This window comes from Candoia aspera, chromosome 3 (assembly GCF_035149785.1).
Source record: "Candoia aspera isolate rCanAsp1 chromosome 3, rCanAsp1.hap2, whole genome shotgun sequence".
NCBI lineage: Eukaryota > Metazoa > Chordata > Lepidosauria > Squamata > Boidae > Candoia > Candoia aspera.
In genome coordinates, this window is record NC_086155.1 from 190,058,615 (window position 1) to 190,073,937 (window position 15,323).

The following is a 15,323-nucleotide window of genomic DNA, read 5'->3' on the forward strand; positions in this document are numbered from 1 at the left end:
AAGATCAGACCTATGCAGGCACTGGTTTTCTCTGTGATATTCTATGGAAGCAGAAGTTGGACCTTGAAGAAGCAGGATAGAAAAAGTATTGATGCTTTTAAACTTTGGTGTCAGAGAGGATTCCTGAGAATACTATACATAGCCCAAAGCAAATTGATCATAGAACAGATTAATCCAGACTTTTCACTTGATGTACAAATGATCCAGGCTGAAATTATCATACTTTGGACACATGATGTTAAGACCTAACTTCTCTGAGAAGTCCATGATGCTGGGAAAGGTGGAAAGAAAGAGAAGAAGAGGATGATCCCCAGCAAGATGGATGAACTTGTTTACAGTGGTGATAAGTGTACCAGTGGGAAACATGAAGAGTCAGGTTAAGGACAGATCATCCAGATCTTTTTTTGTGGTCACTAAGAATTGACACCAACTCAATAGCACATAATCAATCAATGAATTTATATTCTTAATCATGATAAGACCAATTCATCTCATGTTTTTTATTAAGAATTGCAGCTCAGCTGATATCCTAGGTCAGTGCTTCTGAATTATCATTTTAAACTTTGGCTTGTCCTGCAACCCATTGCAAAGCATGCAATGGAATCTCTGTTCTTACAGCAGTGACTGGTGCTGAAAACAAGCAGGACAACCTCATCCTATCTCAGTTCTCTTGTTTGTTCATATTAGAGACTACATGTCTTTTCTCCAACTCATCCACTCCAATTTTAAACATGGTCATTTTCATATCTAAAATTAATTATCTTCTGAGTTGAGGATCAAATACAAAAAAAGGGTTAGACTCTTTTCCCCCCCTTTTATGTGTCTTTGTGCACTGGGTATAAAACTCCTTTGCATTAGTTGAAGTTATTCTGGGGTTTAGTTTCTTACAATGTCAAGGAATAAATGGAAGAAAAGGGCTTAGTCAAATATTGCTAATTTTTGATTGGTAAGAAAGTGGGAATTTCTGAGCAGAGTTCACAGGTCAAAATGGTGATTGTGAATGGAGCATTGTATTGCATATATGAAGAGGATGTTCTTAAACTATTAAGACTTTTCTGCAATTCAAATAATAATAATAAATTTATATGCCACCTGATTCCCAGCAACTTTGAGCTGTTTACAAATTGTTAAACATTTAAAAACAAGAAAACAAAAAAATAGCATAGTTATATACAAAAGGTCATGCTTGCCATTAAAGTGTTTTTTCCTCTCATGCTTTATAACTATGTTTGAAAAACTGTAGCTTAAGTTAAGGATTAATCTCTGAAGCTGGTCCTAATTTACTGCAAATGACAGGCAGGTTATATGCAGATATTTGATTAATGAAAATCTAATTAAATATGTTAGAGAACTGTTTTAACCTTGCCCTATGTTTTAAAAAAAACTTTCATCTAGTTTCTTGTGATTTAATAATACTTTGGAAGGCTTGCAGGTGTTGATAATGCTAAGACATTTCTAAACTCTAAAGCATATTAAATTCTTAGTGCAAAACAGTGGAATGTCTTAGGCTGAGCATAGAATCACAGAGTAAAAGCTATGTAACTGGTGAATTAGATATTTGTGTGTGATGCTATAGACAGCAGCGTGTGACAATCCTGAGATGAGAGAAAGATGAATGTAATGCATGCTTTGCCTCAATTTCTTTCAGATACTGGCCAGAAGAAGACTATAGACAAGAAAGATGGGAGACGCATGTCTTTTCAAAAGCCAAAAGGGACTATAGAATATATCGTAAGTTGCTGCTTGGGTACATAATTTTCAAGATACATGTATTAAAGACCCTGATATTTTCAGAATGCTCTCTAAGGGAGCACGGTTCATATGGTTGCCTTTTGTTTGTTCAGTTTAGCAGGCAGCTGGTCATGTTAATGGGATTGATGAGTACTATTCTGAATCTTTTCAAGAATGATGTGGAGTAATTCTGTAGAGGCAATGTTAATCTTTCCAGTCTTCCTATGGATGTTGTATAATAACTACATCAAAAGAAAGTGGTTTTAAACAGATGCCTTATTTTGTTGTTGTTTATTCGTTCAGTCACTTCCGACTCTTCGTGACTTCATGGACCAGTCCATGCCAGAACTTCCTGTCAGTCGTCAACACCCCCAGCTCCCCCAGGGACGAGTCCGTCACCTCTAGAATATCATCCATCCATCTTTCCCTTGGTCGGCCCCTCTTCCTTTTGCCTTCCACTCTCCCTAGCATCAGCATCTTCTCCAGGGTGTCCTGTCTTCTCATTATGTGGCCAAAGTATTTCAGTTTGGCCTTTAATATCATTCCCTCAAGTGAGCAGTCTGGCTTTATTTCCTGGAGTATGGCCTGGTTTGATCTTCTTGCAGTCCAAGGCACTCTCAGGATTTTCCTCCAACACCACAGTTCCAAAGCATCGATCTTCCTTCTCTCAGCCTTCCTTATGGTCCAGCTCTCGCAGCCATATGTTACTACGGGGAACACCATTGCTTTAACTATGTGGACCTTTGTTGTCAGTGTGAAGGATTAAGCATCTTCTGATTTCCTGACTGCAGTCAGCATCTGCAGTAATCTTTGCACCTAGGAATACAAAGTCTTTCACTGCTTCTACATTTTCTCCCTTTATTTGCCAGTTATCAATCAAGCTGGTTGCCATAATCTTGGTTTTTTTGAGGTTTAGCTGCAAGCCAGCTTTTGCACTTTCTTCTTTCACCATCATAAGGCTCCTCAGTTCCTCTTTGCTTTCAGCCATCAAAGTTGTATCATCTGCATATCTGAGACTGTTAATGTTTCCTCCAGCAATTTTAACTCCAGCCTTGGATTCCTCAAGCCCAGCATGTTGCATGATGTGTTCTGTGTACAAGTTGAATAGGTAGGGTGAGAGTATACAGCCCTGCCGTACTGCTTTCCCAATCTTAAACCAGTCCGTTGTTCCGTGGTCTGTTCTTACTGTTGCTACTTGGTCGTTATACAGATTCTTCAGGAGGCATACAAGATGATTTGATATCCCCATACCACTAAGAACTTGGCACAATTTGTTATGGTCCACACAGTCAAAGGCTTTAGAATAGTCAATAAAACAGAAATAGATGTTTTTCTGAAACTCCCTGGCTTTTTCCATTATCCAGTGGATATTGGCAATTTGGTCCCTAGTTCCTCTGCCTTTTCTAAACCCAGCTTGTACATCTGGCAATTCCCGCTCCATGAATCGCTGAAGTCTACCTTGCAGGATCTTGAGCGTTACCTTAGTGGCATGTGAAATGAGTGCCACTGTTCGATAGTTTGAACATTCTTTAGTGTTTCCCTTTTTTAGTATGGGGATATAAGTTGATTTTTTCCAGTCTGATGGCCATTCTTGTGTTTTCCAAATTTGCTGGCATATAGCATGCATTACCTTGACAGCATCATCTTGCAAGATTTTGAACAGTTCAGCCGGGATGCCGTCGTCTCCTGCTGCCTTGTTATTAGCAATGCTTCTTAAGGCCATTCAACTCACTCTTCAGGATGTCTGGCTCTAGCTCACTGACCACACTGTCAAAGCTATCCCTGATATTGTTATCCTTCCTATACAGGTCTTCCGTATATTCTTGCCACCTTTTCTTGATCTCTTCTTCTTCTGTTAGGTCCTTGCCATCTTTGTTTTTGATCATACCCATTTTTGCCTGGAATTTACCTCCAATGTTTCTAATTTTCTGGAAGAGGTCTCTTGTCCTTCCTATTCTATTGTCTTCTTCTACTTCTGCGCATTGCTTGTTTAAAAATAATTCCTTAATGCCTTACTTTACTTTCAGGAAAGATCAGATTTTGCCTCTAATGCTTTTAATATTGTTAATGATCCACTGAACTATAGATAATTTTGTCCATTTTACCAGTGTGGTGTGCAAATATGCTTGTGCTCTTATGATAACTTTCATTGACCTATTACTACTTCAGGGAGCAGTTCTGTTTTTTAACATCAGTAGCTGAATGTCAAGTCTGTGTGTTCTTCAAATGACCCTTGAGCAGAGCTATAGTCAGTGTTTCAAATTTCTGGTTACTAAGAGAAACTGAATTTTGAATTTGGAAATATTTTATTACATAATGCCTATATAATTATGCTTTTTAGATACAGAATTTTAGAATTAGACCACTGTAAATCAATATTTTTTTTTTTTAAGTAAAAACGGTTTGCCTGAAATGAAACAGGCTCAAAATTTAGTATAAAAGCTGGTTATTAGGATTTTATTCCTGTGTACATACTGTGGGTATTTTTGTAACAGTTTTAACAGAGAACTGACTGCTCTAAAGTTCCATTGCCTTCTTGCCTTCCATTGCTGGATTTCAGAGATACTGACAAGTATATAACCATAAAATGTAATTAGGAAGTGAATTGGTTCCTTCACTTTAAATGAATTACTTGTATAAACAATCTGATACAGACTGATGTCAGCTATCATGCTTCTGCATTTCTAACAAAATAGCTTTGAATGACTTGTATTAGACTATACAAGCAGAGCTTTTGTGACAATTTTATAGTAAATCTCTATATAATGTGTGGGTTAGTAAACTTATCAGCAGATAATAAGCTTGTTCATGGAGTTGTTTTACACTGAGCTTTTGATTTATCGTAGTAGAAGAAAAATATAGCCATAGTTTTCAGTAATCAAACTTCTTTCAGTGAATTTGGAAATGTTTAGTTGATACAAATGTGAAATATTTAATTTGTATCATTGTACGAGGTTTTCAGGGTGCATACGTACAAAATGGTCTCTCGTTTTGCGGGCAATTGAAAATAATGTTGCTAAGATTCTCTGAGTTTAATTATTGCCAACTAATACTAAGTTCAAGTATTAACCCTGTGAATAACAGGATATTAAAGAGTCTGGAAACATTTCATTTAGTTCTTCTACTTCTGTCTTAGAATATCCAATAACTATTATTACATAGTGCATTAGGACTTTAGGTTGCTTATTTAATGCTTTTTGATAACACTATTTTATTTTTCCTCATCCTTGTTACATATTTGTGACCTGCTTTGTTTGGATTTCTTGCCTGTTTTATTCCCAAGACAGATCATTAATATACATTTGGAAATACAAAAATGGAAAAAGATTCTTTCCATATGCTTATTCCTTCTCATGAAAAAAAAACCTGTTATATGCTAACCTTATATAAGGTTAACTTCTTGGAAATTCTCCCTGATAAATAAGCGTAATACTTGGAAATCTTAGTTTTCTATTAAACTATGTGCAATATTTTCCTCTGGAAATTTTTATTTGGAAATCTTATAGGAGGGGAAAAGATTTTTTGGGGAAAAAATGGTGTAGGTGACAGACTGTCACAATATTGTATCCATCTAATCCTGAAAAATTCTAGCTTACTCTGAAAATAGAAATATATTTTCTGTGATAAGCATTGTGATTAACTTGATGAACTGCTTTAAGTGATTGCTAATCACAATTCTAATTGCTTATAAAAAGTAAGATGCATTAGTATTCTGGTACTTAGGACCTGAGCAGTGATCAGACTTGCAGTCTATCCTATTTTCTGTTTTTATTTTTGCTGAAGGTCTGTGAAAAAGTATTAATATACTAGGCTTTTATTCCATTATTCATTAATGTAAAAAATCATAGGATATAGTAAAGGAGCAGGGTTTTCAATGTGTTGTGGAAAGAATTACTGAGTATACAGTAAAATACAAAACAGATTGCAGTCCTACTTCCATGTGAGTTTGAATTTCAGTGGCTTATTTTGATGGAATTTATTGAATAAAAATACTGTAGAGGTTACAGATAAATAAGTTCCCAAATAAGCCTAATTATCTGTAGAAAGCTTACAATGTTGGGAATTTATTCACTTACAAAGCTTACAATATTGGAAATTTATTCACTTTTTATTTCTATTCATATATTTTCAATATGTATATTTTGGAGTTCATTAACAGTATTAAAAATAATCCACAATACAAATTTTAGTAAACATAAAAATAATGAACACTCAACAGATTATCCAACCACATTCACTTCAGTAGTTGTTGGCTATAGGTACATTATTTTGGATGCTAATTCCCAGAATGGCACAATTGGGAGACCAACTAAAGCTGGCAGAAACACTTCATACCACTGAAGCTCTTTGGGTCTTCAGCGAGAAGGATGAATCCAGGAGTACTCCCAGGTTACACAGCTTAAACTCTCAGTAAAAGTCATCCTTCCTCCTCTTTCTTCCTGCTATTTGATTTTTTCAAAACAGTTTTATTAAACTATATTCTTAGCTCAGTTGCTGCAAATTTCACTCTCTCTGTGTTTATGGGAGGTGGGATAAGTTAAAAGATTGCAATAGGTGTCCATAAGTGACAGTCTTTGTTAATTGTATTTTTATAACCTGTATCCTGCATTTGCAGGGCATACCTCAGAAAAGGTCAGATAACTTGAAAGTTATGAGGGCTGAAACAAAGCAACTCCAATTCTAAAAATTTTCTAGGTAGGAAGCTTCTTAAGACTGGTATGGAACCCTCTTTGACATCTTGCAGGAAAGAAAGAATATAGTTATATTGAGCTTAATTTTGTGTGTAAGTATGATCATGTATCTCTCAATCTGTATACAGACAGTTCTTGGTTAATGATGGTAATTAGGACTGGAATTTTGCTAACCATTGTAGTCATAAGGAGTGACATCACATGACTGCATTGCTTAGTGATGGCAGTTGCCATTGTTCACAGAATCCCACTGATCATTAGGCAAGAACCCACCCTCTCCGAGCTATTCCTGGCTTGGTCCCTCCCAGCCCCAAGCCTTGGTAAGGTAAGGTAAGGGACTATCTCCTCTTGAACTCCCCCCACTTATCTCCCACCATCTCTGCCCTTTTGGCTGCCTGCCTACCTGCCGCTGCCAGCTGCCCCTCCTGCCCAGTCCTGCCTGCTACTGCCACACCACTGCACCGCGCACCGCTACTGTACCGGCTGGGGCCTTCTTTTGTGCTGGTGCATCTGGGGCTTCTCTCACACCCTGCCCAGAAACCTGGCACAGGAAAGAAGGCCCTGTCTGTGCTGGCACAAAAGAAGGATCTGGCTAGAAGGGTCCTTCTTTCATCCTGGTGCAGTCAGGGCCTTCTTTCATGCGCCGGGCTTCTTTTGCGAAAGAAGGCCCTGGGCAGGACAGAAACAAAGGCCCTGGGTGGGCTGTGACAGAAGCCACGGCTGCACTGGATTGAAAGAAGGCAGTGTGAAAAAGGCCATGGCCGCTAGAGTAGTGGCATGCTGTCTGGCAGCAGTAGGAATGAGGCAAATCCAAACAAACAGTGACAGGATTAATCACTGCAGTAATTGGGAAGGGACCAATAAACTTAGGAGCCAACTTCTTAGAGGGCTGAGGGGACTTTATAAACCTAGTAGAAAGATAGACCAAATCCCCTACTTGAAAAGCCGGCTGGCGGCGGCGGTGTTTATGACTTCAATGGATTTCTCCTGAAAGCCCAAATCAATTTTGACAGCAAGGATAGGGCAATCAGCACTCACCGTGTCAGAGTTGCGCCCGGATTGTACCACCTGCCCCGCGGCGCCGGTTAAGACAGGTGGAATTCGTTTCCCGCCAACTGCTCCAAAGCGTCTAATTCTTCTCCCGGGGTGTAGATATCTTTGTCGTCCGCAGTAGCCAGTGCTCCTGTCACCCGATGCGGAGGGTTGAGGGCTTTCTTGGTTGGTTTCTGAAGCACTTTCGCGGGACGTTCTGGCACTTTAGCTTTGGGGCAGTCAACAGCACGGTGACCTGGCTTCCCGCAGGTGATGCATTGCCCCCGGACAAAGCGGCGCTGCTTCTCCATATCCCATCTAGAGGTCGACGGCAGAACTGGAGCACGGGCAGCGGTGACAGGCTTGTCTTCTCTTGTGGCCATCATGAAAGTGCGCTGGGCATGTTCTGCTTTACCAGCGAGGCAGATCCAATCATGCAACGAGTTGGGATCATCTCGCCCAAGAGCCCAATGCAAGACTTCACGATTGAGGCCATCCTTAAAGTGATCAATCAAGGTGGCTTCGGACCATTCGGGAACTTTGCCTGCCAAAACTTTGAATTCCAGTGCATAGTCAGCAACAGGCTTTTGCCCCTGCACAAGTGCTTTAAGCGCGTCCTTAGCTCTTTCTTTAGCCAAGGGATCTTCAAAGTAGCGCTTCAGCGCAGCCAAGAAGGCATCAAATGAAGCCAGGGCTGGAGCCCCAATTTCCGACAGCTGGACATACCAGTCAGCAGCTCTGCCTTTCAATTTCGTGGCCACCGCCGCTATCTTCTCTTCCTCTGAAGGGAAGAGGTGGCCATGCCGTCTCATGAAGCTGGCGGCATTGGTGAGAAAGAAGGACAGGTTAGCGGGGTCACCATCAAAGTCCCAGGGGGTTCCCCCGATCTGTTGAACCCCACTGGATGGCTGCCTTGGAGCCACCCCTATGGGAGTGGATCCCCGCGGACCTGCTGACAAGCCCCATGGTGGGGTGCTCCCTCCCGGACCCTGTGAGGGGGAAGGCGGGAGGCTAGGCGGCCGCATCGCCCCGGGACCTCTGACGATTCTTACGAGATCCCCAAATGCAGCCAACATGGAGCGCAAGACGTGTTCCATGGATTCGATCTTGGATTCCAGGACCCTAATTCTATCTGGCGTGGCGGAGTCCTCCAGTGCCGGTCCCTCCTGCGGAGGGCTCCTTGACACATCTGGGTGCAACCCCAGCGGAGTGTCAGGCCAGCGGAGCTTCCATGTAGAGCGGGATGGCCCGGGCCGAGGGTCCACCAGCGCATCCCATAGAAATTGTCCCGCCACGTCGTCCTGCAGGGGTTTCTTTGATCCTGCTGTAGAATATGAGTCCCCCGACTGAGAGGTTGCTTGGGCGGGGACAGGGCTTGGGTCCCTGCTCGTGAACGTCGACTCCGGAGCTTGTTCCGCCTGTTCCTCGAACTCTGTAAGATCCTTTCCCCCTTCAGCCATAGCTAAATCCTCTTTCACAAGAAAATTTTCCGGTAAAAAGCAGCGAGGTTGGTTTGGAAAATGATTCTCAGCTTTATGTGAAGGTTGCCTCAATTCCAGTAAAACTCTCAGACTCAAAATGACAATTCAGGTTCTGAGTTTATTTAGAAAAGGGTGTGAACAGGTAAAAAGCTGAGAATGAGAAAAGCGCGCCTAAACTCAAACTAAATAGCATCTTTGCAAACAGCAGCCCAGCCCCTCCCTCACATACAGTTCACCCCACATTCCCAGGTGCTCCTAACGAGCTCTGCTGCTCAACGGGCAAAAAGACCTTGACATTTCAGAGATAGTCTAAACACATTCCTTCTGGCACAGATCAGCATGTCTTCAGTACAAGGCTCGCAGCAGCACCCTCCCAGCCAGGACACGTATCAGCACCATGGCAAGCGAACAGTTACGATGCAGAAACACCATAACGGTGAACATGACGTCTATCTTGTAGGGATGTTATTTTTCAACAAGATAAATCTGTACTGAATACTTTTTGTGCTTGTATGATGCTCTAATTATTTTTGAAAAGATCAAAATGGCCCCTTACTAACTTAAAATACTCATTTTAAAATAAGAAAAGTGTAGACTGCAGTTATTCCAAAGTAAAAGTTCATTAAGGTAATATCAGTGCTTTAATGACACTGATAAGAAAAATACATGCTAGCAATAATTAAAGGCATTTCAATTCCCTCTGATTATGAGACGTTGGATAGTAGTATTAAGGCATTTTTGCTGCTTATTTTTAATTAAAGAACTAGTGTGTTATAAGCAACATCATTTTTGAAAAACCAAGCAGCCTGTTTACAATTAAAAAAAAAACCCTAATAGTGTAATTAATATTTCATTAAGACTGCTCATTCAGAGACATCTGACATGTCAAGCCGTTAAGGTATAATGAGGATCCTTCTGTGTGGTTGTTAAAGGGTGGGATATAAACATGGATATAAAATGCTTTTCACTATTAGGCAACTAAAAATCTGAAATTTGTATGTCTCATCCTTTCTCCTAGGCGAGTTCTATGTTCTTTTTTGTTTCCCAAATGAATTCTATTATATATTAGGTTGAGGGAACTGACCAAAATTACGCAAAGGGTTATAACTGAAGCAGCAGTTCCAAGCAGGATTCCCTTCTTGCACACTGATCTCTATTTTCAGCACCATGTTGGCCAGTGTTCACATTAATTTTTAAAAGGCTGGCTTGACTGAGACTTAAAATAAGCAAAATGTTAGGGTCTCAGTGAGTCTGCAAATGCTTCAAAAGTTTTGATACCTATTTGGCATATAGATGTTGATCTTGAGCTTCTCCATAGCTTATGCTGAATCAATTGAAAAATCTTTTGTGCACATTAAAAAAAAATAACATTATTTTGACTTTTTATTAGAAATAAATCAGAGAAATAATTTGTAGAGTTTTGGACATGGAGCTGCCAGTAAAAGTGATAAATTATTAAATTCTATTTTGATGAACTGTATTTCTGGTTGAGGGTAAAGTTTTATTTGAATCCTAAATTTGCCTCATTTTACAATGGTTAGGGTTTTGTCCTACTCCCTGCATGTTACTTTCTTAGGAAAACCAGATAATCCTCATTTTGTGGTAATAATAATCTGTGTGTCAAATTGGAAGTATCAGCTTTTCATTCCCAATGGGCATTAGTGCTATAGTAAATCATATAATAGTATTTAAGGTTCATCATGATTTGAGAAAGCTGCATGCTGCTGATTAGTTTTTAGAAGAAATTATTTTTTAAAACAAGCTATTAGGATTGGTTCTTAAGTAAGTCAAACACTCTGAAGTTGTTGCAAATATAATTGTAGGTATCTCATGTACTTGATATGTTGGTCTTTTTATCTTTGGAATTTATTTAACTCCAGGTTACTGTTATTTGGAGCAACTGAATTCTTGTTTTAGTCTATTTCAGTCACTACCTAGTAAGGTGCAGGCCTGTACATTTTTTTGGGCTGCTATTTTCTTTGAAAAATACAGTGTAGTGATAGGTTTGACTTTCAAGTATTTAAAGAAGACTTGACTATGTATCAATAAATTTATGTTCTCTAAACAGGTTGAATCAAGAGATTCTTTGAATACTGTGGCCTTGAAGTTTGATACTACTCCTAATGAATTGGTGCAGTTAAACAAGCTCTTTTCCAGAGCAGTTGTTCCTGGACAGGTATTATCTATTACACAAGATAAGTACAGTAGAGGTAGATGAAGAATAATTAATAGTTTATCTAACATATGTACTTCTTCCTTTGGCTAGGGCTTGCTTGTATCATGGAGGAGAATTATAGAATATGGGAGTGGAGGTGGGGGTGTAATGCAGTAGACCTCCCTGACATGAATGAATTGACATTAAAACAAAGTTAGGCTGGGTGCAGAATATGGAAGGAGTAGGTCTGGTTTAAAGCTGCAGCCCCAGATCCATTTTGAAGGTTTAAATAGAGAAGAGTCATGGCTTTAGCAGGTTACTCTGAGTAACAGGACAGTTCAGTAATTCAAAAAGGGCATAAATTTAACTATTTTTCAAAGTTTATTAGAAAAAATATTTATATAAAATTCCTGTAAAAGGGAAATGAGGTCTTTGTTGGAGTAAACATACAATGATTACCTGAATGAAAGAGTGAAAATCTATTAAATCAGATTTAATAAAAATGTGTTCTTATAGGTTTTATATGTTCCTGATCCAGAGTATATTTCTAGTGTGGAGAGTTCCCCTTCACTTAGTCCTGAAAGTCCATTATCACCTACATCTTCAGAAGCAGAGGCTGAGAAGACTGCTGTAAGTGTGTGTGTGTGTGTGTTTTCCCCCAAGGGAGCATTCCTGAAGGGTAGCCAAATTACAATCTGCAAGCCTCATTGATCTGATCAGAGCTGAGGCACACTGATACCAAAATATATTTCAATTATCATGTAGTTTGAAAGGGTGATATGGATATTGACTTTGGACAGCAGCTTTGGTATCTTGAGCATGTGTTTAATATTAGATAAAACTATAATGCATATTTTTCTGTATTGCTTTATGCAGTAAGATTGAAAAAGTTGCAAAATACTGTAGATCTTTAAATACCATGCTTGTGATTTAATATTGTCTATAGAATTCATTTCTATCACATGTAGTGATAGCTGTTCTAAAATGACTCATTTTTATCATTTAAATGCTTTTGAACTTCTCTCTTCTTGTACATAGGGTTTGGCAAGGATAACACTACATGTTTAAAACACATCCTACTTTTGGTTCCATCACTGAAGTTTTTGTTTCTATAGGATTCAGATGGGGTACAAAGGAAAGAAACAACAGCCATACCAGCATATACATGTGTTCGGTCTACAAGAGTTGTGTCATCCACATCAGAAGAAGAAGAAGCTTTCACAGAGAAATTTCTCAAGATCAATTGTAAATACATTACCAGTAATAAGGTACAGAATGATATGTTTCTTATATAAAATAATGCCTAAATTAGTTGAGAATTTTCCATTTGTTTGAATAGAAGAATTCTGGTAGATTTATACTGGCTACAAATACAGTTAGCCTTACATCTTTATGCATTTGCATGCCACATTCATCCATTTTGTTTGTCACAGTAATGACAGCAATATCTAATTTAAAAAGTAGCAGCTGAGTTGAAAGATGCAACAGAAGGTACACATGATACATAGGCACGTACATTTTTTATAGATTACGTGGATCATAGAGTTCTGTTATTTTTATAAATAGCCACCTTCTTAAGGGTTCTTGTGCACATGCGTCCACAGTCTTAATATTTAGACTATTTTTTCTGTTCTCATATAAAGGTTAATAGGAACAGATGTATTTGTGGTATCTTACACAAGTTAGAGGATTCTCAGCCAATTATACTGCAGATACATTAATTCACTTCAGGCATTGAAATCTGATAGACGCTGCCCAAACCAACCAACTTTTCCATTGAAAATTACTGTGTTTATTGGAAAAAAGGATGTTCCCTGAATTCAAGATGGTTTCCCCAAAAGGACAACAAGACAGAAAACAAAAACCCTGCAGGCAAAAATTCCTTATAGTGTCTGGCTTCCCTCCTTGTCAGTTTATTATTAGCAATCCAGCTGAATCTAATTTCTCCTCCTTCAGTAAATGTGTGCATATGTTTTATTGTCTGTCTATGTGTGTCACTTACAGAAGTCACCCTCTCTCTCCCCTAAAAATGGGACAGGGTCACAGTATTAAAAAAAAATACTGATTAAAAGTAACTGCCTGTTAAAAGGATACCTCAAAATTAAATTAATTAATTTTCCATCTGCATTTACTAAAGATTGCAGCTCACATACAAACAACTCTTGAGCAGAACTACTCAGAGTTGCACTTGCATTCACTTTCCTCCTTCCAGCAATAAAGAAAAGAAATGGGACGGAAACTAGGTAGGGGAAGAGCTGCTGTTCTGGAGAATACCCAATTCTTACCCAATAAGAAAAGCCATTGCTGCTAAAAACAAAGGAATGATTAAGTGGTATTGTAGATCACTGGTGAAATGCATGGGTTTTTTGCAGTCTTTTTTTTCCTTCCCTATCCAGTTTCCTCACCTCATCTTGCCTGTATCAAGTTTTGTTTCCTCATTTTTTTTTGTCCTTTCCTTCCTTTGACCTAAGTCAAACACATTCAGAACGAAACACAAAGTATTTTTCTCTGTAGACTTTCCTCAGTCTTTGTTAGTAAAAGCATAAGGATATATCTATATTCCAATCTGTACTAGATAATTATAGCTCAGTCCATGCCCTGCCTTTGTACCTCCTTTTCCTTCCTCTAACACTTCTCTGTGGTGAGCTGAAGCACAGCTAAAGTCTAAAACAAATACCTCTGCTTGTCTGCAAGCCTACAAAGGGAAAACTTATCAAACGGATCTTGTAAGCTTTTATCTTGTTTTTTCATTTGACTCTAATTTTCATTATATATTTCTTTCTGGGGTTTTATTTATTTGATTTCTATAGCCGCCCATCTCAGCAAGTGACTCTGGGCGGCTTGTTGTTACATATGCTCCAGTCTGTTTGTGTTTGTGTGTGTGTGTGTGTGTGTGTGTGAGAGAGAGAGAGAGAGAGAGAGAGTTTTCTTACCTTTTCCCAATATCGCGTATTATGTGTTATTTATTTATTTGTTAGATCCCACCTTTTCTTCAGGATGTCAAACAGTATACATACCACTCCCTCCTCCAATTCTTCCCTACAACAACCACTCTGTAACTGTAGATTGAGCTAAGAGGAAGTGCCTGTCCCAAAGTGATCCAGTGAACTTCTATGGGAGATAGTTTCTCCCATCCTGGCCTCATGTATTAGCCACTACACCACACAGTTTTATAGCTGAAAGCCTAATTCTTGGTAACATAAAATAAAGTAGGTACCAAACCTAAACCTTTATTTTATTTTATAATTTTATAATTTTGCTTTTGTTTGCTGTTTGTTGTTTCAGCTAATTCAGTGAACTGAACCAAACTATTTTAACTAGACCATGAGGTAGTTTTCCTGTCTCTCTCACCAAAAGAGGGTACTCCTAAGAGGGAATATCTTGTCATTTTTCACCATTTCCCCCTTTCTCTCTGAAGATATTACCCTGTGCAAGGAAAGTCTAATATAGCATGGGAATCAGCAGGATTCAGCCCTGAAATGTGCTTCCAATGCCCACTCATTTGTAATTTTTTTTTTTTAAAAATGCACCATTACCTTGAGCAGGCAAGCTTGAAATTTGATGCTAACATTTAATATTTTGCTCATCATTAGGAAAAAAGTCTGTCAAGTGTCAAGAAGGTATTTATTCCTGAGAAACAAGAATAGGATTCTTAAGTTATGTGACATCTTTCAAGAAACAAAAGGGTTCAGTCTTGTTCTTTCATTCAGTCATTTCTCTCTTCTTTATTACAGGGTGGCAGCTGAGGTTAAAAATGAGGTCCTTTTAACACATCAGAGTTACACCAATAAGTTATCTAAATTCTGCTTCTTCAGAGATAGCCCTTTCAAATGCAAAAATTCATATTGCAGAAATGCACAGGAATCTTTCCTTTTTGGGGGACAGAATCTTGAAAAAATAGGTGCTTATGTATAGATAAAAACCTCATTAAATTAAAGACAATGAATTTCATAAGCTGTTTGGAATATGGTGTTGTGTAACTTGCTGTCATTTGCGCTATGACATATATTGGAAAATTACTGCTATTTTTTAAAACTGTTTTATATTCCATGGAAATACAACTATGCAGAAATTTTAAGTTCATATTAAGGTTAATTAAAGACAGATCTATTCAATTAAACAATTTAAATTAAATTAAAAATGTTCTTACTGGTCTCTGAGTTATGGCTACAACTGCCTTTATTTTACAAAACAATGACTTCTATATATTGGTGTGATATTAACAAGACAAAA

General features: G+C 38.5%; 1 protein-coding gene across 5 annotated transcripts in view; it reads left to right on the plus strand.

Annotated features, from left to right (window-relative positions):
* OXR1 (oxidation resistance 1) overlaps positions 1 to 15,323 on the plus strand; it is a 210,095-nt gene that overhangs the window by 153,236 nt on the left and 41,536 nt on the right. For 4 of the 5 annotated variants that reach the window (XM_063299591.1, XM_063299593.1, XM_063299595.1 and 1 more), the window contains 4 exons: positions 1,649 to 1,731; positions 11,004 to 11,111; positions 11,607 to 11,720; positions 12,206 to 12,358. In XM_063299591.1, the coding sequence (XP_063155661.1) occupies positions 1,649 to 1,731; positions 11,004 to 11,111; positions 11,607 to 11,720; positions 12,206 to 12,358 (458 nt within the window). Of the gene's footprint in view, positions 1 to 1,648; positions 1,732 to 11,003; positions 11,112 to 11,606; positions 11,727 to 12,205; positions 12,359 to 15,323 lie in introns of all 5 variants that reach the window. The other variant, XM_063299590.1, reaches the window with a different exon arrangement.